This window comes from Podarcis tiliguerta, assembly GCF_965153285.1.
Source record: "Podarcis tiliguerta genome assembly, chromosome: 2".
In the NCBI taxonomy this organism is placed as follows: domain Eukaryota; kingdom Metazoa; phylum Chordata; class Lepidosauria; order Squamata; family Lacertidae; genus Podarcis; species Podarcis tiliguerta.
In genome coordinates, this window is record NC_139535.1 from 98604695 (window position 1) to 98624531 (window position 19837).

The window sequence follows — 19837 nt, forward strand, 5'->3', positions numbered from 1 at the left end:
AAACCGCCGACCATACAATCGGCAAGTCCTAGGCACTGAGGTTTTACCCACAGCGCCACCCACGTCTTACATTGTAAGACTTGCCCCCAAAGCTCAAGTTCAGTCCTGCTGTTGGCGAGTTTGCCGTTTTAGAGGGGTGGTTTTCAACCAATTCCGAATAGGGCTGCACTACTTCTGAAGGATGAGGTTCACAGGCTAGGGAAGGGGCCCTGGTGGTTTGGAGCAGAGCTTAGTGCACCTGCTGTGGCCACTTATGGATAGAGATCGCCTGGCTATGTCTCTTATATTCTGGTAGCCTTCAGATTAGACCACTGCCACATGCAGTACATGCTGCTTCCTTTGAAGTCTGTGGTTAGTTCAAAATGCAGGTGGCGACACAAGTGCAGAAGACCAGGCGTTGGGATTATATTGATACCGCTGGTGTTAAAAACACTGGCTCCCAATCTGTTTCCAAGATCAAGTCAAAGTGGCTGGTTCACCACTTCGGCACCAGAGTACTAGCTGACCATCTTCGCCCTTAGCTAATCACCATGGCTGTCCTAAAATATTTTTCTCCTTTGCTTCCGAAGGAAAGGCAGGTGATTATAACTCCCACCATCCCTGGCCATTTGCCACACTGGCTGGGGCTAATGGGATTTGCACCTTTCCTCCACTCTCCAGAATTTCAGCTTTTCCCAATTTTACCTGGAGGTGTTAGGGATTGAACCTTGAACATGCCAAGCAAGTGTTCTACCACTCAGCTATAGTCCTTCCCATGGTTCTGGGAAGCAGGACAGGAAGACGACAGCCATCTCCTGTTGTTGGTTCCAGACTTCCAACATCAGGCTTTCAGTAGTATGCTTCCTTTGAATCTGGAGCTTCCATCTAGCCATTATGACTAAGAACCATTAATAGCATAATCCGCCGTGAATTTATTTAATCTACTTCAAAGCCCTCTGAGCTCTTAGCCATCACATCTTGTGGCAGCCCATGCTATGCCCAATTTGAAGATGTGATTTATTTTATACTGTGTAAACAAGGAATAACTAATGTTGCCGGACTACAACTCCCATCATTCCTTGGCCAATGGACAGCATGGGGTGGGGCTGATGGGAACTGGGATCCAATAACACGTAGAGGACCACAGGTTCTTTACCCTTGTGATATAGCGAGATGCCGGGTTGAAATATGGCTCTTAGAGATGCGAACTGGTAAACTAATTTCCGGAAATAAATGAGAAGTTAAGTCGTATGGCCAGAGAGGAAGTTTTAGAAGCGGGGAAGGGATTTTAAATGAAGACAGCAAAGCCCTGGAACTGTGAGTTCTGTGGCAGCTTTTTATTGTAAATGTCAGACCATTCCTTTCTATATTTGGAAACGGACAGGAAACATATGTGGAAATAGCTGCTGCTTCTGCTCTCAAAGAGCAACTGGGGAAATATGACTTCACACACACACACACACACACACACACACACACACACAGTGTGTACTAGAAGCAGGAATCAACTACTTCACAGTGTGGCCTCCTGCCTACCTCAACACAAATAACCCCACCAATGCAAAAGAGACACACAGATGCAGATCTGATCAGAGTTATCTTTACAATGAGAGAGATGTTTTCAAAGGCATGAAAAACAAAGGAAGCCTCTTGGAGAACTTGGCACCTCTTAGAAAAAAACTAAGGTTTCAGAGAAACCAAATACAGATAAATGGAACTAACAGGCAGAGTTATGCCAAAGTGAACACCTTGGAGTCTCTGTATTCTGTCAGAGAGCATAAATTCCACCAATCGGACTTGGTCAGCACTGAAGCTGCTAGTTTGTTTTGGGGCATTTTTGATGAGCTTACAGCACAGTTGTAACGATCCCAGTAAAAACCCCAGTTTCCCAAAGCTGCTGTTGGAGGGAAATCACTACTGTTACTAATTAGAGATTAGCAACTTCTTAAAAGAGATTTTTGGCCTATTAAGCAACACATTAAAGCTTTTAAACAAATAAAGAAGGGCCAGATTCAACCAAGTTGTTGCACTTGCAAGAGCCAGCACAACAAGACCTGCTAGGACGGAAAGACTTTAATCCTCCTCTCATCCCCCATGCCTGTGCACTCTGCGTCCCTCTCTAATCTTTTTGGGAAGGGCAGGAGAAACACCAGAACAGTGTATGGGGAAAGGAGGGGGACATCACTCCAGTAAAGGTAAAGGTAAAGGTAAAGGTACCCCTGACCATTAGGTCCAGTCGTGGACGACATCTCGCTTTATTGGCTGAGGAAGCTGGCGTACAGCTTCTAGGTCATGTGGCCAGCATGACTAAGCCGCTTCTGGAGAACCAGAGCAGCACACGGAAATGCCGTTTACCTTCCCGCCGGAGCGGTACCTATTTATCTACTTGCACTTTGACGTGCTTTCAAACTGCTAGGTTGGCAGGAGCAGGGACCGAGCAACGGGAGTTCACCCCGTTGCGGGGATTCGAACCACCGACCTTCTGATTAGCAAGCCCTAGGCTCTGTGGTTTAACCCACAGCGCCACCCACGTCCCATCACTCCAGCAGACAAGCAGAAATGCTTATGCTGACGGAGTGATCTGCTCAGCACAACACTGAATTCCAATTTGTAGGAATCCAATTTGTGTGTGCTCTCCTCTTCCAACCGGTCTCATAATTTCCAGAATAGGAACAACATGCCTACACTGATTCCCAGATGTTTCCAATATGGGTGACACAGTACAGAGGTATCTTGTATGTGCCTCATTCAGCACTGACTCATTGAAATCTCCTCCCTAGCGGAAAAGGCCATGGCACTGCATCGCTGTCATTTCAGGGCAAAGCAAGACTTGGATCCTATTCTCCTGATGAAATCAAAATGATTTTCATCAGCATTTCTTACATATAACAAGGAGGTCCCAATATCTGCCCACTACATGGCATCAAAGGGGTAAGGAAAGAAGGAAGGAAACCAAGCTCCACAATGCATTAACAAACTTTGAGCCCATGAGAAAAATCCGGCCACTTCAAAATACAGTGGTACCTCAGGTTAAATACTTAATTCGTTCCGGAGGTCCGTTCTTAACCTGAAACTGTTCTTAACCTGAAGCACCACTTTAGCTAATGGGATCTCCTGCTGCTTCTGCACCACCGGAGCACGATTTCTGTTCTCATCCTGAAGCAAAGTTCTTAACCCGAGGTACTATTTCTGGGTTAGTGGAGTCTGTAAGCTGAAGCCTATGTAATCTGAAGCGTATGTAACCCGAGGTACCACTGTAATCCAGATCACAGCTCTAGCGCTTTGCGAGAAATGAGAGACAGTCTGTCAGTATCTCTCTTAGTGATTTACAAACTGATAATAAACATCTTTGGGTATTTATCTCTCTGTAAACATGTGGTACTATTTTTAAGATAATCCCCACTAAGAGGGCACTGTCCATCAAAATTTGAACTTTGGCTAGTACATCACATCAAAGTTAAAACTGGGAACACCGAAATTATTATCGAGTCCAAGGACTCCCTCTCAAGTGGGAACTATCCCCAGTAACCACAGCGACAGTAAGAATACAAGACAATTTCCTCTTCTATGAATCCACTGGCAAGCACTTGAAAAACGGTGTTCAATGTTATATGAGCAAATCTGAAAGTCCAAGACAGCTAAAGCACGCATATAAGTATAAGGCACTTTCTGATGTTCCAGTTGGTTGTTTAGGGTGGAGGAGCTCTTAGTTTTGTTTGGCTTTGGGCACATACATTTTGCTACTTGAGCATCACCAGCAGACCCTCCAAGTGTCCCTATTTTCCAGAGACAGTCCTGAATTTACAGACGCCATCCCTGTTTCTGATTTGATCCCGGAATGTCCCGCTTTTCCTTAGGACATCTCTATTTTCATCAGGGGAATGTTGGAGGGTATGGAGTTATGCGGCCCTAGAGTCAAGGACATGGGTAGGCAAACAAAGGCCCAGGGGCCGGATCTGGCCCAATCACCTTCTAAATCCAGCCCGCGGACGGTTCGGGAATCAGAGTGTTTTTACATGAGTAGAATGTGTGCTTTTATTTAAAATGCATCTCTGGGTTATTTGTGGGGCACAGGAATTCATTCATTATTTTTTTACAAAATATAGTCCAGCCCCCCACAAGGTTTGAGGGACTGGCCCACGGCTGAAAAAGTTTGCTGACCCCTGGTCAAGGAGATAAAGAACTATACAACCTTTAGAAGACATCTGAAGGCAGTCCTGTAAAGGGAAGTTTAGAAGAAGAAGAAGAAGAAGAAGAAGAAGAAGAAGAAGAAGAAGAAGAAGAAGAAGAGAAGTAGTAGTAGATTGGATTTGATATCCCGCCTTTCACTCCCTTTAAGGAGTCTCAAAGCGGCTAACATTCTCCTTTCCCTTCCTCCCCCACAACAAACACTCTGTGAGGTGAGTGGGGCTGAGAGACTTCAGATAAGTGTGACTGGCCCAAGGTCACCCAGCAGCTGCATGTGGAGGAGCGGAGACGCGAACCCGGTTCCCCAGATTACAAGACTACCGCTCTTAACCACTACACCACACTTTTATAAATGTTTAATGTTTTATTATGTTTTCATATATGTCAGAAGCCTCCCAGAGTGGCTGGGGCAACCCAGTCAGATGATAATATCATCATCATCATCATCATCATCATCATCATTACTACTACTACTACTGCCGCTATTATTATTGAGTAGGACGTCCCTATTTTCATCAGATAAATGTCGGAGGGCATGCACCAGTTTGTATTCTGTGAAATGGGTACTTCAACTTCAACTTCCAAACATGCCCCAACCCAAAAATGTTGGGCCCCTCTGATCTACGTCTTCCATGGCAAGGTGCTACAGCCAGTAAAGGAGGAAGAGGTCAGTGCTATCTGACTGAAATCGAGGCTACGTCCTAACTTCCCTTCCAGCTTTTTGCTGGGATTTTGATAAGGGAGCTTATAGAAAACAAGATCCTGATTTCTGCACACGTGCTGCGAAAGAGCCAAACAAGCCCTAGAAACGAATGAGTGCCAGCAGTTACCTCTTCTTGTTTGCCATCTCCCCGTGTAGGGACCGACACTGCCCGCATAGTCACATTTCTCAGCCCAAGGCCCGTTATCTCCTAGGAGGGAAAGAAAACTCCTTGTTGAAAACAGAACGGGAAAGTCCTTTCAATTCAAAACAAGGAGAACTAGCAAGAAAGTTAATAGAGCATTCTTCTGTTCCCCATCAAAGCCCTTTAAATGAACCTTAATACGTTAATAAAGCTACTTCCAACGAATGATTATGGGCAGTACCAAAAGCTTCCTTTTAATATTGTTACCAATACAATGGCTTAAAGGTAAAGGTAAAGGGATCCCTGACTATTAGGTCCAGTCGTGACCGACTCTGGGGTTGTGGCGCTCATTTTGCTCTATAGGCCGAGGGAGCCGGCGTTTGTCCGCAGACAGCTTCCGGGTCATGTGGCCAGCATAACTAAGCTGCTTCTGGCAAACCAGAGCAGCGCACAGAAACACTGTTTACCTTTCCGCCGGAGCGGTCCCTATTTATCTACTTGCACTTTGACGTGCTTTCGAACTGCTAGGTTGGCAGGAGCTGGGACCGAACAACGGGAGCTCACCCCGTCGCGGGGATTCGAACCGCCAACCTTCTGATCGGCAAGTCCTAGGCTCTGTGGTTTAACCCACAGCGCCACCCGCATCCCTATATAATGGCTTAAAGGTAAAGGTAAAGGTACCCCTGCCCGTACGGGCCAGTCTTGACAGACTCTAGGGTTGTGCGCCCATCTCACTCAAAGAGGCCGGGGGCCAGCGCTGTCCGAAGACACTTCCGGGTCACGTGGCCAGCGTGACAAAGCTGCTCTGGCGAGCCAGATCCGCACACGGAAACACCGTTTACCTTCCCGCTAGTAAGCGGTCCCTATTTATCTACTTGCACCCGAGAGTGCTTTTGAACTGCTAGGTTGGCAGACGCTGGGACCGAACAACGGGAGCGCACCCCGCCGCGGGGATTCGAACCGCCGACCTTTCGATTGGCAAGCCCTAGGCGCTGAGGCTTTTACCCACAGCGCCACCCGCGTCCCTATATAATGGCTTACACCAAACTAAAAAATAATAATAAAAGCAAGAGTCACAAGAACATTCAGAAAACACCAGAGTTCAAGGGAGGCTTTATTTGCAGGCAAACGGCTTCTTTGTTTGCTTCTAAATGGGCTGGTAGCCTGTCCTTTTTTTCCAGACAGAGCGCATTTCCGGCACCTCTCAGGTGGGTACCATTGTGAGCCGGTGCTCCCTGCCCCCCACTCCATGCTTTTACATACTTCCAAGCCGCCTAAAATAAACATTTAAGTCAAAACAGAAGCTGGCCTGCTTGTACGAGTCTACATTTTTTTTGAGATCAATGACTCCACCTAGCTCCTAGCTGTTCCTAGCTCCCACTGGTCAAGCTACAGGGTGGGACAAATTTTGTACAGTGGTGCCTCGCAAGACGAAATTAATTCGTTCTGCGAGTCTCTTCGTCTAGCGTTTTTTTCGTCTTGCGAAGCAACCCTATTAGCGGCTTAGCGGATTAGCGCTATTAGCGGCTATTAGCGGCTATTAAAGGCTTAAGGGATTAGTGGATTAGCTGCTAAAAGGCTATTAGCGGTTTAGCGCCTTAGAAAAAGGGGGTGGGGAGTGAAAAAAAATCTCAAGACTCGCAAGACATTTTCGTCTTGCGAAGCAAGCCCATAGGGAAATTCGGCCTGCAAAGCGCATCGAAAAACGGAAAACCCTTTCATCTAGCGGGTTTTCCGTCTTGCGAGGCATTCGTCTTGCGGGGTACCACTGTATTTTCTTTTCTTTAATCCATCTCCCGTGTAGCGGCAGCAGGCCTCTGGATTCTTTATTCAAAGGTTACAAAGGATACAGAACAATCAGCAAAATTGATAGTAAATAACTTATCAACTGAGAATTGTAAGATAACTAAAGGCACTAGACAAGGTTGTACGCCGTCACCTTTATATTAGTTTTAGAAGTTTTGGCACAAAGAATAAGAATAAGAATAAATTAAAGGAATAAGGGTGGGAAAGAGACAATACAAATTAAAAGCATTTGCATATGGTGTGGTGATATCGGTAGAAGAACCAACAGAGTTAATTCCGAAAGCATTAGAAAAGATCAATTTTTCTGGAGAAATAGCAGGTTTTAAAATTAATAAAGATAATACCAAGCTCCTGGTAAAGAACATGAATGATGAGAGTAAAAATAAATTACAAAATATATCAGGGCTACAGATTGAAAAGAAGGTTAGGTATTTATTGTGTATGCTTAACAGCAAAGAATATAAATCTATATAAAGATAATTATTTGAAAGACAACAAACTTTTTAGAAAGGAATGGAAGTGGTTTATTATTACAAACTGTAAACAAATCAAGACATTGACAGGATTATTGTAAAAACCTGCAGTTTTAAAAATATGTATGAGAATAGACAATTAAAATAATAAGTTAAGGCAAATTGGAGTACGCAGGAAAGGACGAAAATAAATGTAAGGAACCGCAGAAAGAGGGGGACGGGAGTGGAAATGTTAAAACTTGGTTAAATAATTGTTATAATGTATATAAATGAAAATTATATATAAAAAAATTTTAAGGGATACAAAGGATGGCAATTTTGAACAAAAGGGTTAGTGTGGAAGAAACCCAGGAAAGCTACTTGCCATAATGGCTGGATGCTATTGAAGTTAACAAGCAGGGGATAAATATGCTACCTAGAAAAACTAATTACGTATAGGTTGTTGTTGTTGCTTTAATGAATTCAATGACACAAATGCCACCCTATCACAGTTAAGCTGCCTTGCGGCCTGAGAGAAACTGAGTAGAACGTAGTGGTCAAGTCCTGTGATGGATGGTCAAGGAACCAGATGCCTGGTTGAAGGACAGGGACCAAGCTCCTTCAGTCATGTCGAGCTTTTCAAAAGAGCCAGGTCTGAGCATCAGTGAGGCCACTCAAAGGCATCTATCGCACCCCAACCATACACGTAAAGCACATTTATACCATTTTGAAAGTCACAGCTTCCCCAAAACAATGCTGGGAACTATAGTTTACAACCCACAGAGCTACAATTCCCATCACCTTTAGCATACTACAGTTCCCAGCATTCCGGGGGGGGGGGTTGTGGGGGGCCCATGATTGCTAAAGTACAGTGGTACCTCGGGTTAAGTACTTAATTCCTTCCGGAGGTCCGTACTTAACCTGAAACTGTTCTTAACCTGAAGCACCACTTTAGCTAATGGGGCCTTCTGCTGCCGCTGCGCCGCCGGAGCACAATTTCTGTTCCCATCCTGAAGCAAAGTTCTTAACCTGAGGTACTATTTCTGGGTTAGCGGAGTCTGTAACCTGAAGCGTATGTAACCTGAAGCATATGTAACCTGAGGTACCACTGTAGTTAAGAGTGTTTTAAATGTATGCTGTGGATCCGACCTAAGTCACTACTCTCTCCAGGCACCAGAAGAAACTCAAGACATAAAAGTACTATATATATATATATATATATGGAAGAAAACCAGCCTTCCAGTCTATGGGTTGCAAACATAAGGAAAGGAAACGAGTCAGGCTTGGATCTTAATGAGCCAAATGTGATCTCATTAAAAATGGATTTAGGGACTGGAAATTCCGTTTCAATTAAGTGGGGATTTGTGCTTTAATTTTTAGACGTGGATGACAAGGTTTGTCCTTTTGACTGAAATGACACAGTCAAATGAAGATAACCCAACAATAACGGACGTGTTCCCAAGTTTCACAGTCTGGGAAAGTGAAACAGAAGGAGTCCTGAATGAAGCACTGAGAGATGCAATGACTCTTAGCTCGAAGGCTAAGCATATCGAGTCATACCCTCCAACGTTTCTCCGATGAAAATAGGGACATCCCATTCCATAATGATATTTTTACTATTTATACCCCACTCTGGGCAGTTTCCAACATGTATAAAAACATAATAAAACATTACACATTTTTTTAAAAAAACTTCCCTATACAAGATTGCCTTCAGATGGCTTGCGGGGAGTCAGGTAACTCCATACCCTCCAAGATTTCTCCAATGAAAATAGGAATATCCTAAGGGAAAGCGGGACATTCAGGGATCAAATCAGAAACTAGGACGGCTTCTCTAAATCAGGGACGTCCCTAGAAAATAGGGACACTTGGAGGGTCTGTCGAGTTAACTCTGCTATTGCACAAGTTCAAGAAAACAGGGGCTTGGGAGACAGGCTTTCAGCTGCCTCAGAGAAGAGCGGATTTCAGTGCGCTAAGCCCTCAGCTGCATGAATCTATAGATCACCTTGAGGCACACGTCCTATTATGGGTCACACAAATAGATTTGGGTTCAGTCCAGCTTGGGGGCAAGCAGGAGCTCCCTCAATAGACTGTCATGTGCAGGGTGCAGTAGAGTGTGTGCAGAGCTACGTGTTCCTCCAGCGTTATTGAGGCTAAGCAGCTGCAGACCTGGCCAGGTCCTTGGATGGGAGACACAAGAACGGGACACAACACACGAAGAAATATTTTCAAGAACAGAATGTAATGTGCAGAGGCAGGATATTCCGACCAATTAATCAAACTGAACATCACTGACAGTCCCTTCTCTGCAACCTGAGGCTAGCTGAGGCTGATGAGAGTTGTGGGTCAAAACATCTAGAGGGTACAAGGTTGGCCAAGCCTGATGTGAGCTGGAAGGGTCTCCAAGGGTCATGTAGTCCAAAGCCCTGCAATGCAGGAAAAGTGGGCCTTCCCTATTGCCTGAAAGGTCCCCTCCTTACCCCACCGATGAAATTAGGCTTGAAAGAAGCATTCCATTACAGGCAACAGATTATAGGGTTCAATCTGGTTTACAAATAGGCTTATGGGCCCCAAAACATTGGCAGCACCTGATGGCGTGTTACACAATTTCTAAAGACCATACAAGAGAGAACTGTTTATTCAAGTTTTTCAAAGCTCCCCTCAGATCAACTTGGAAATTACCCAGGTCCTTAGCGGGGTGGGGAGAGAGATTTGAAGATGTCAGGTATTTATTAATTTTTAAACCAACTGAAGGATCCTTTTTCTTCCCCTACAGAAATGAATGGCAGCCATCGGCAGGTGGATGGATGGGGGAGGGGACAAAGGGTCCTCACGAAATAACAGCTTTTCCCATCAGCCTCCAGTTTTGCCCGCACACCTCTTGAAACCAGGCCTATGCAACACAGTGGTGTATGAAGTAGCTCCATTATGTTGCTCTGGGCCAATTTTAAAGAAGCTTGTGGGGGACTTTGGCAACAGAAACAATATTGTCTGCAGCTGCCAAAAAAAAAACCTTCAAAATCCCTGGCTGACAAAGTCTTTACTCAGGGTAATGCCAAGCTTTTGCCAGTCAGGGAAGACAGCAAATCTTCATTCACTCAGATTTCAATTTGTGCAGAAGATCTGTGCAGAAGAACTTGTCACAGGGTGGAGGGGGGCGAATCTTTAAAAGTTTGCCCCTCTTTTTACGAGACCCTGAAGTTCTTTTCCTGGGTTGCGAGAACTGTTGTGGCACCCTTACTGAAATCTGCCCTATCCAAAAGTTCCTTTTCTTCTTTTTTTATGATTCTTTTTTGTCAGATTCTTTCCCCTCCCCCTAGTTTTCCGTAAGACGTGTGAGGTAAATAAGGCTCAAGGTCCCCAATTAACTAGCTCAAGGTCCCCTTTGAGCTTAATGGCTGAGAGAGGATTTGAATCCAAGGCCAACACGCCACAACATTTTGCTGGAACAAGGCACGGTGTTGTACATTTCCATTTATTAATTTATTCAGGCTGCTTTGTGTTAACGCAGATGAAGCCACGGAAAGCCTCATAACATTCCCTCTAAAACCAGCCACCTAAGCTACCTTTGTTACAGTGACTGGGTTTGTATCGCTTCACCTGTGAACCAGAGGAGTGTGCTTTCCTTCGCGGTGTTGTCAACTTCATCTTTTATTCGCCCCACCAAGGCATCCATCTCCCTCAGGTTTGCTCTGTATGGATCTTGTCCAGGCATGTCCCATGTTGGCTCAGCCAACGTCAAAGGCACATGCATATGAGCCAAGGCGATATATAGGAAGAATGGGTGTCCTGTCCGGCTAGAGAGAAAACACAGAAAGGCACACTGGTTAATTAAATGGAGGAAGGCATGACTTGTTCAGAATGGAGGCTGCCCAGCTGCCCAACAGTCTATTACTACGGCCATCATAATATAACATCTTTCCACTCAGCTGGCCTGAAATTGTAAGAGGTTCTTTCTCCAAAATTGCAGTGGTTCTGGTTATTTAAGTCTTGTGTTTTTCAAACCAAACAGGGGACCTCGTCATAGATGTCCCCAGACTGCTTGTTGCAGAGGAAGCTAAGCCATGTTCTAAGAACCACTGTCAGATCATGCAGAACGCTAGCTGGGCCTGTTGAGCCTCACCACTGTCCCAAAGTAAACTAAGAGTGCTGTTCACAATGTAATCAATCCTTTTCTGTAACTGTGCATTGCAAGGGAAGTGCTGCTCAGAAAAATTTGTCAGCCACTACTGATATTCTCACCGAGGTATACTTCTGAGGAACCCAAACCACGAGTTTGAAAATCACCAATTTAGGCCACGCCTGCACTGTTGTCGGGCAATAGAAGGGGAGGAATGGGCAGTGTATCCCTTGATTCAGGAATCACACAACACCAGAGATTCATGCAACAACACAGCTTCAGTAACAACACAAACATCTATTCAGGTGGTGTCAGTACAGTGATACCTTGGTTTACGAACTTAATCCGTTCCGGAAGTCTGCTCTTAAACCAAAGTGTTCTTAAACCAAGGTGTGCTTTCCCATAGCAGCAGGGGACTCAATTTACAAAGGGAACACACTCAACAGGAAGCGGAACATGTTCCGTTTCCAAGGCAAAGTTCACAAACCAAAACACCTACTTCCAGGTTTGCAGCATTCTTAATCCAAGTTGTTCATAAACTAAGCTGTTCTTAAACCAAGGTACCACTGTATAATGAAGACGTTTGTAACCTAAATAGTGCAAATTCTTGGATTCAGTATACAGTGGTACCTCAGGTTATAAACGCTTCAGGTTACAGACTCTGCTAACCCAGAAATAGTACCTCAGGTTAAGAACTTTGCTTCAGGATGAGAACAGAAATCGTGTGGCGGCAGTGGGAGGCCCCATTAGCTAAAGTGGTACCTCAGGTTAAGAACAGTTTCAGGTTAAGAACGGGCCTCCAGAATGAATTAAGTTCTTAACCCAAGGTACCACTGTACAGCTCCAAATCTGGAGACAAAAAGTATCCCTTCCTTCATATTTCCCATATGGAGAATTTTTTATTTTTTTGCTAAATCAGATTTAACAGGAAGATGCCTTAAGGACAGGTCTGATATCAACACATGGCGCTCTTAGGCAAATGATGCAGGCATCCTTTTCATTAAAAGAATAAGAATTACAGGCCAGGCACCGTGTGGACACAGGCACTGTTTTGGAGAACTTATACTCCCAGTGGCAGGATGCAGTGAAAGAAGCATTGGGTGGCTTGAACCTCCAGTGCCTCCAAAATCCCTGGGAAGGGGTTCTTCCAGAGACCGGGGCTCCCTTAAACTGGCATAGGTTGGTGTTGCCAAAAAGCCTGGCCACTGAAGCACACTATCCACCCCCTCCCCTTTAAATTAAAACAGGACGCACAATTCACTCTCAAATAATAATAATAATACCTTTATTGTCATTATACAACCTGCGTACAATGAAATTAAAGCTCTGGAAGTAGGCACACTTAGAGCAGGGACTCAGGCAGGGATGCAATGGGTGACCTCCTTTAAGGACAGGTCATTTTGGCATCAGGTACGATGCCGTCCATCGCTCCCAGTGCCAAGGAACAGAAGAACTGCCTAGCAGCAGAGGTTAAATGAAAGGAGGCACTCCCAGAGCCTCTTGGCATCCTTTGTTCTATTAGGTAATTCTGCATGACACTCTGGTGATTCTCTCTCTCTCTCCCCCACCCACCCACACCCTGGCAAGTGTACTCAGTTTGGGAATGACAGTTGCAGATGGCTCCATGGTTGAGAATAACAATGTCTGTTTTCACCCACAGAAACAGTTGCTGACTGCCCCTTTATCAAGCACAGCACGGCATATATCCTTAGCAAGGGAAGAAGGGATAGTAGTTATTCCTAGCAAGAAGTACAGGAGGAAGGAGATTGAGGTGAAAGGAGGAGAAATTACATCAGGAACTGGAGTCTGCTATCTTCCACCACCGGAAATAAACTGGTGGACCTGGGAGTGGGGGAGATGAAGAGAAGACACCCCCCGCAACCAGGAAATTAGCCTGGAAGCATCATTGTGCAAGGGGTAAACCTGGAGCAGAAGAATAGTAATTCCAGAAGAGGACAAATCATGTTGTATTAAGACTTGACTTCGTGCGACTTTGGTTTAAATGCTTACTTTTGTGGGTGAAAGGACAACATGGGAAAGTAATTCTTCGCAGACCAACCCAGGTCCAACCCTCATGCTGCAAAGAAACCAAACTGCACTGAACAGTCATAGATACTACAGGGAAAAGAGGTTCCCCTGTGTTTCACAGATGCAACCAAGGCTCAAGACTAGGGCTGGGCGATCTATCGATATATGTCCAAAACCGGTTTGAAGTTCATATCATGAAACGATATCGGTTTCATAGCTTCTGACCTGGCAATATATTGCAAGTCATGGTGTGTGTGTGTGTGTGTGTGTGTGTGTGTTATGCAAAAATCACAATGTGGGAACAAAAGTGAAGTCAGCCAATGACTCTACATAGCTTATTTAATAAATAATAATAAATAATAAATTTTATTTATACCCCGCCCTCCCCAGCCATGACCAGGCTCAGGGCGGCTAACAACCGATAGAAAAACAAATTGATTGAAATATAACTTAAGAAACAAGATTAAAATACAACATTAAAACACAGCCTCATTTCAATAGAAATTCAAATCAAAAACCTTTTTGGGGATGAAAAGGTCAAGTCTTCACCAAGGCTAACTATCCAGACTGGTCCTACATGGGCCAGAAAAAAGCCAGGGAAGTCCCCCATCGCAGGAGGAGAAAAGAAAAAAGAAAGAGGGGGAGGGAATCAAATTGATTCCAAGCCAAAGGCCAGGCGGAACAACTCTGTCTTACAGGCCCTATGGAAAGAAATCAGATCCTGCAGGGCCCTGGTCTCATGAGACAGAGCGTTCCACCAGGCCGGAGCCAGTGTTGAGAAGGCCCTGGTTCCGGTTGAGGCTAATCTAACTTCCTTAGGGCCCGGGACCTCTAGGGTGTTGCTATTTATGGACCTTAAGGTCCTCCGTGGGGCATACCGGGAGAGGTGGTCCCGTAGGTACAAGGGTCCTAGGCAGTGAATTTCAGACATTGTGATATATCGTTTTTTTCAGCTGGTGATATATCACAATGTTGAAAACCAGATAGCGCCCAGCCCTACTCATGCGAGGTAGCAACTTCTTTCTGTAGCTACCTTGAGGATACTTCTGTGTAGAAAGGTGAGAGGTGTATCACAGGTTAAACAAGCAAACAAAAATTTGAGTTGCACGACACACAAGCCCTCTCCAGGTGTTCTGCAAGCATGCTATAAAATACATCACACTTATCGCCCTTGGCAAGCTGGAGGGTGACCGTCAGAAGTAGGGAGCCTCCAAACTCATGTGGCTCCCTGCACATTTTAGAACCTTGACATAAGTTCTAGAACCTTGATAAGGTTCTAGCTCCACAGCCTTCATAGTTCTCCAGGAGCTCAGAAGGCTCCCCATTTCAGAAAGTCACCCTCCAACTTAACAGAGGGTGATGAGAACAAAGAGCAGATCATGGATGTTTAGTTAACACACTTATGGAACATCTGAAGAGGGTTACATATCCTTGGCTTCTCCCTTTCCCTCTGGTCCAGGAGCCATTCTTTAATAAGGCACGTTTTATAAATGACAGGAGATGTTGGATCCCTTTAGTTCAACAGCCTCATAAACATGCCCAGGTCAGCTAATCAGAGCAAGTTTAAGCATCCATAAAGATGCAAGTCAGTTGAAATTATGTGATAAGGATAAGGTGCAATGAGTTCAAAGAGAGGGTTCAAAGAGTCCAAATCAAGACTCAGTGAGCAGTAGATGTGTCCAAAGGAGCAAAAATCTAAGTGCGCCAGCTCTTAGCTCATAAGAAAAGGTACTTAACGGCAAGGTAATCTCTGGAAGAATCGCTGTACCTGCTTCAAGTACTGACCTTCGGAGCTATCTGTAGAAGCAAAGCTGTCTTTCGCTTTAGTACCTTAAGAATGGTTCTGTGGCGTATTAGTGCAGTCCACCAGGCAGGTGCACCCTGGATGTGAACCAGGAAAACATCTGGCCTGCACATTCTGTGCTGCAAACCATTTTTTGCAACGCATCAATTTAGGATAGAAAAATATAAAATGATCATTAGCCCTTCTTCCTGCTGGAACCGAAAGGCCGACAATGTAGCAGTCCTTTCAGAACCATGCTCTTATTGGTGCAGGCGGCACCCCTGTGAGGAAGTCTTAATGGTTTAAAATGGCCTGTATTTGGGTAATGGAGGTGGTGGAGGGAGGGAGCTAGAATGCCTCGATCTAAGCCAGTCAAATGAGCAAAGAAACATTTGAACTCAGTGATTCCCAAGCACCACATCAATGTGACCAAACTCCCACCCCAAACTCTCACCTAATTGTCCATTCTCAAAACCTCCAGACTCTTTAAACAGCAGCCTCATCCACCATTTTAGTACAAATTTCTGAAGAGTGCAACAAATGTATTGTTGGCATCTGCATTTGCAGACTAAGAATATGGAATGCAAAGCAGCCAGTGAATTTACTCAAAAGGTGGCTCCGACCAGCCCAACCACTGCACTTCAATTCTAGCATCTGCAGAAAATTGGGAGAGGGGGAAGAACCCCAAGCTTTGGCAGCGGCGTTGCTCTTTCCTGTTATGAGCAAATAATCAAATTTTCTGTTGACACGTCCTAGGTTTCTTCTGTTTACTTTTTTCTCCCCTGTTGCTAAGTGCCTCTTTGGAGATTTGAGGGCTATGTGCACAGCACAAGGCTCCGCCCTGAGTGACGGGCTCAAAAAAAAGCTGACAGCAGTCATTTCCTCTCCCACAACCTAGTTCCTAATTGCATTAGCTTTTTATTTCCCTGAAGTGATATGCAGACAACGGCTTCTCTCGACACCGCCAACTGTTTTGTTGCAACAGGATGAAGCAGAGCTTGGGCGCTATCCGCCTTCCGTTGCAATTTCCTTCTCAAAACGGCCTTGACCCCAACGCTGCATTGCTAATGAACTTCTTCGCACATTACTTCTCAACAAACCTGTTCATACCATTTAAAGTATAGTCGATATTTTTAAATCCATACATGCATCTTCGCAGGTGCAAATCTCTCTCTTTTTCCAACATGTTAAGTTGGCTCTTCCAAGTAATTAAAGTTTGTTTAGTGTGGGGGTTTTGGGGGGGGCAATTATTGTGTAGGTGTAAACAATAGATGAGTTCAAACTTCTGTCATGTCGTATGGCTTTTTTTCCTCCTAAGTAAGAGGTATGGAGTCAATCTTGTCTGGAAACAGGGTGGATAAAAATCAATGATTAACAAAAAAAAATTATAAAATAAATCAGATTTTTAAAAATTTTAATCGTATTTTTTTTTATTTAAATAAGATTTTAAAAATAAAATGTTTTTGGAGGAAAATTCTTTCTAAAGACAGTTTTCTATTTAAGTTACATTATAGTCCAAAGGCTATTCATAAGGAAATAAGGATTTGTTTTAAGTTTTTCATGTGTGCTAAAACTCAGTCTAAGGTGTTTTTGTTTTGTTTTTAAGTTTAACCACATCAGTTAACAAACATGGATACATATGCTATAATGTTACTGATTTAGTTAAATAAATTGTTTAAATTGTTATTAAGGAAATGATTATTTTTCTCCTTCCAATAAAGAACAGCAGAAAAGTTGTCCAAATATAAACAGTTAACCTATTAAACCTCACAATCATTTCATAATTATCTGTCTACGTATTTCAGACTCAAAACGAGGTACCACTGTATAAGAACACAACGAGAGAAGTAAAATTTAAAAGGAAAAGTCACATACGGGTGGAGGGAAGTCGTTTTTACTCTTTTTATGTCATCTTAATTTGTATTGATTATTCTATCTGATATGCTGATATTTGAAACTTGTTTTTGTTTTATTTTTGCAAAAAAACCCCTCAAAAACCCACTTTGCTGAGCTGGGGACACACACACTGGAGCCAATTCTGGGTATGCATGGATGCTGGATCCACGGTGCTCCGTGCCGCGCACTTCCAGGCAAGTGTGTACAGGATTGCAGCTTTAACTACATAAAAGGAAAACGCTTTGCAAATTCCAGGTGGCTTCAACATTCCCACGCAGAATTTGGGGGAAGCCTGGGCAATTATAACCTCGGCTAGGTTATTTTTAAATTGCCAGAGAACATGTCCTGTTTTCTTGTTTACAGCTATATTTGTCTCCTCTAACAAGGCCTGTTCTTCCTCAGGGCCCTCTGAAGGGAAAAGGGCGGGATGACAAATGGTGAAGAGGAACAAGATTACGGCAAGTGCGTGTGCATTTGCGTATTTGTGTGTGTATAAACTCTTGGATGCTGGGAACAAACAAACTCACAGTTCCCAAACGGACACGCGGTGCCGTACACGAAATGTATCTTTACCATCATTTCCATCTTGCATTGTATCAAGTCTTTCACAGTATGACAAATACTGTATGTTCTGGCGTATAAAACGAGTTTTTAACCCCAAAAAATCACCCCAAAAGTTGGGGGTCGTCTTATTCGCCAGGTATATGGGGAGCCACCTGTTGGGAACGAGGAGAGGGAGCTGGTGAGCAGAGGCACCCCTTCTGCCATCGCTCCTCCTCCCTCCCCACGGAAGGGGACGCAGCCTCCTGTGACACAGCGCGAGGCCCCGCCTCTTCCGTACCAGCACAGCATGGAAAGTCCTTCCGAGCGCGGTGCTCACCCGCCCGCCCACCTGCTGCTGCCATTGTAGGAGCCGGATCTGGCCTCCGCCGTGGCCGCACGGGGCTTTGCTTGGCTCATGAGCGCCATGAAGAGCCTGCCGCAGCGAGGTAGTGAGCAGCTTCGGCCAGGGCTCCAAGGAGGCGGTCAACCCCACAGGTGAGGGCGGCGGAGGCCGAGGCGGCCGCTCGCGGCCTTTTCCCGGACGGAGGGAGGGAGCCGGGCCGGGCCTCCCTCCCTCCAGGTGGTGGGTTTCGGTTTCGTTCCAACCACCAAACGCCTCGCCTCGGGCTGCTGCTGCAACGGCAGAGACAGCGGAGGGGTGCGCACTCTGTCCCTGGCGGCACTTGGTGGGCGGCCAAATTTAACAGCAAAAGTTGGGGGGGGGGTCGTCTTATATGCCCAGTCGCCTAATACGCCGGAACATAAGGTACATGCCATGAATATTTACAAGTCACAGCACATATTAAAATTTTAAAAATAAAATAAAATCGCCCATTTCTAAGTAGTCGTTTATAGCCTGTAGCCTGAATTTCCTTCCATTTCCTATACCCAAATTCAAAATTTAGTTGTTCCTAGCACTTCCTACATTATTTCCCTGATTTCATGAACAAGGGAGACAGGCTGCCAGCCAGTTAGCCATGAGAGATCCACAGACTTCGCTTTGTTGCCATATTCCCCCAATGCGTAACTTTAAAAAAACCAACCCTAATATTACCCCTGAACATTCATAAACAGTCTATCACCCTTTCCTTAAAAAATAATTCATTTTTCATTCAAAGGCATCCCACTTTAAAAAGAACAATAAACAAACAAACTGCAAGTTCCTCTCTTCAATCACAATGACCTGAAAAATGAAAGGGAAAGACTATTTATGTATGCGAGCATAGCTGCGCGGATGTTACTGGCCCAGAGATGGAAAGAAGATAAAGTCCCTACAAGAGAAGAATGGCAGATTAAGTTGATGGATTGTGCCGAAATGGCTACAATGACCGGAAGAATCAGAAATCAAGAAGACCAGAATTTTAATAAGGAATGGGGGAAATTTATAATTTACCTTAAAAACAATTGTTAACAGTTAAAACTGTTAGTAGGACTGGAATAAAACAAATTTTAAAAAAGAAAAAAAAAGAAAAAGGAAGGGGAAAAGAAAGCTGGACTATTTTACTATATGAGTTCCCAACCCTTGGGGCGATACAGACACATTTTCAAACTACAGAAACTGTTGTGGTTACCACACACTAACTCTAACTCATTCTACTGCTACAACAGAATGCTTCTTTCCTGCCTAATTACAACGGAGAGGGAGAAGGGGATCCTTTGCAATACTGCAAACAAAATAGGTAAAGGTAAAGGTGCCCCGACCGTTAGGTCCAGTTGCGGATGACTCTGGGGTTGCGGCGCTCATCTCGCTCTATAGGCCGAAGGAGCTGGCGTTTGTTCACAGACAGCTTCCGGGTCATGTGGCCAGCATGATTAAACCACTTCTGGTGAACCAGAGCAGCGCACAGAAACGCCGTTTACCTTCCCACCGGAGCGGTATCTATTTATCTACTTGCACTCTGATGTGCTTTCGAACTGCTATGTGGGCAGGAGCTGGGACCGAACTACGGGAGCTCACCCCGTCGTGGGGATCTGAACCGCCAACCTTCTGATCGGCAAGTCCTAGGCTCTGTGGTTTAGACCACAGCACCAATGATGGCAAAAACCAAGGTTGGCTCTCCTATACAAACAGACTAAGCAGCTGCCTGGTGTGGCATACAAATCAACAGACTCACCTGGAGCTGCAGAAACTGGTCCCTGCCAGTATTGCTGGACCATTTATAGCCTGGATTTTTTAAACAATCAATCCCTCTTCAAG

At 44.7% G+C, this 19837-nt stretch overlaps 1 protein-coding gene across 8 annotated transcripts in view; it reads right to left on the reverse strand.

The window, feature by feature from the left end:
* Window positions 1–19837, reverse strand: part of ARSG (arylsulfatase G) — a 114217-nt gene that overhangs the window by 42872 nt on the left and 51508 nt on the right. For 7 of the 8 annotated variants that reach the window (XR_014508025.1, XR_014508026.1, XR_014508027.1 and 4 more), the window contains 2 exons: window positions 10871–11067; window positions 4998–5078 (listed from right to left, as the gene is read on the reverse strand). Coding sequence is in view for 3 of the 8 variants with exons in the window: in XM_083427587.1 (XP_083283713.1) it covers window positions 4998–5078; window positions 10871–11067 (278 nt within the window). In the remaining 5 variants the exon portion in view is untranslated. The remainder of the gene's footprint in view (window positions 1–4997; window positions 5079–10870; window positions 11068–19837) is intronic. The other variant, XM_083427588.1, reaches the window with a different exon arrangement.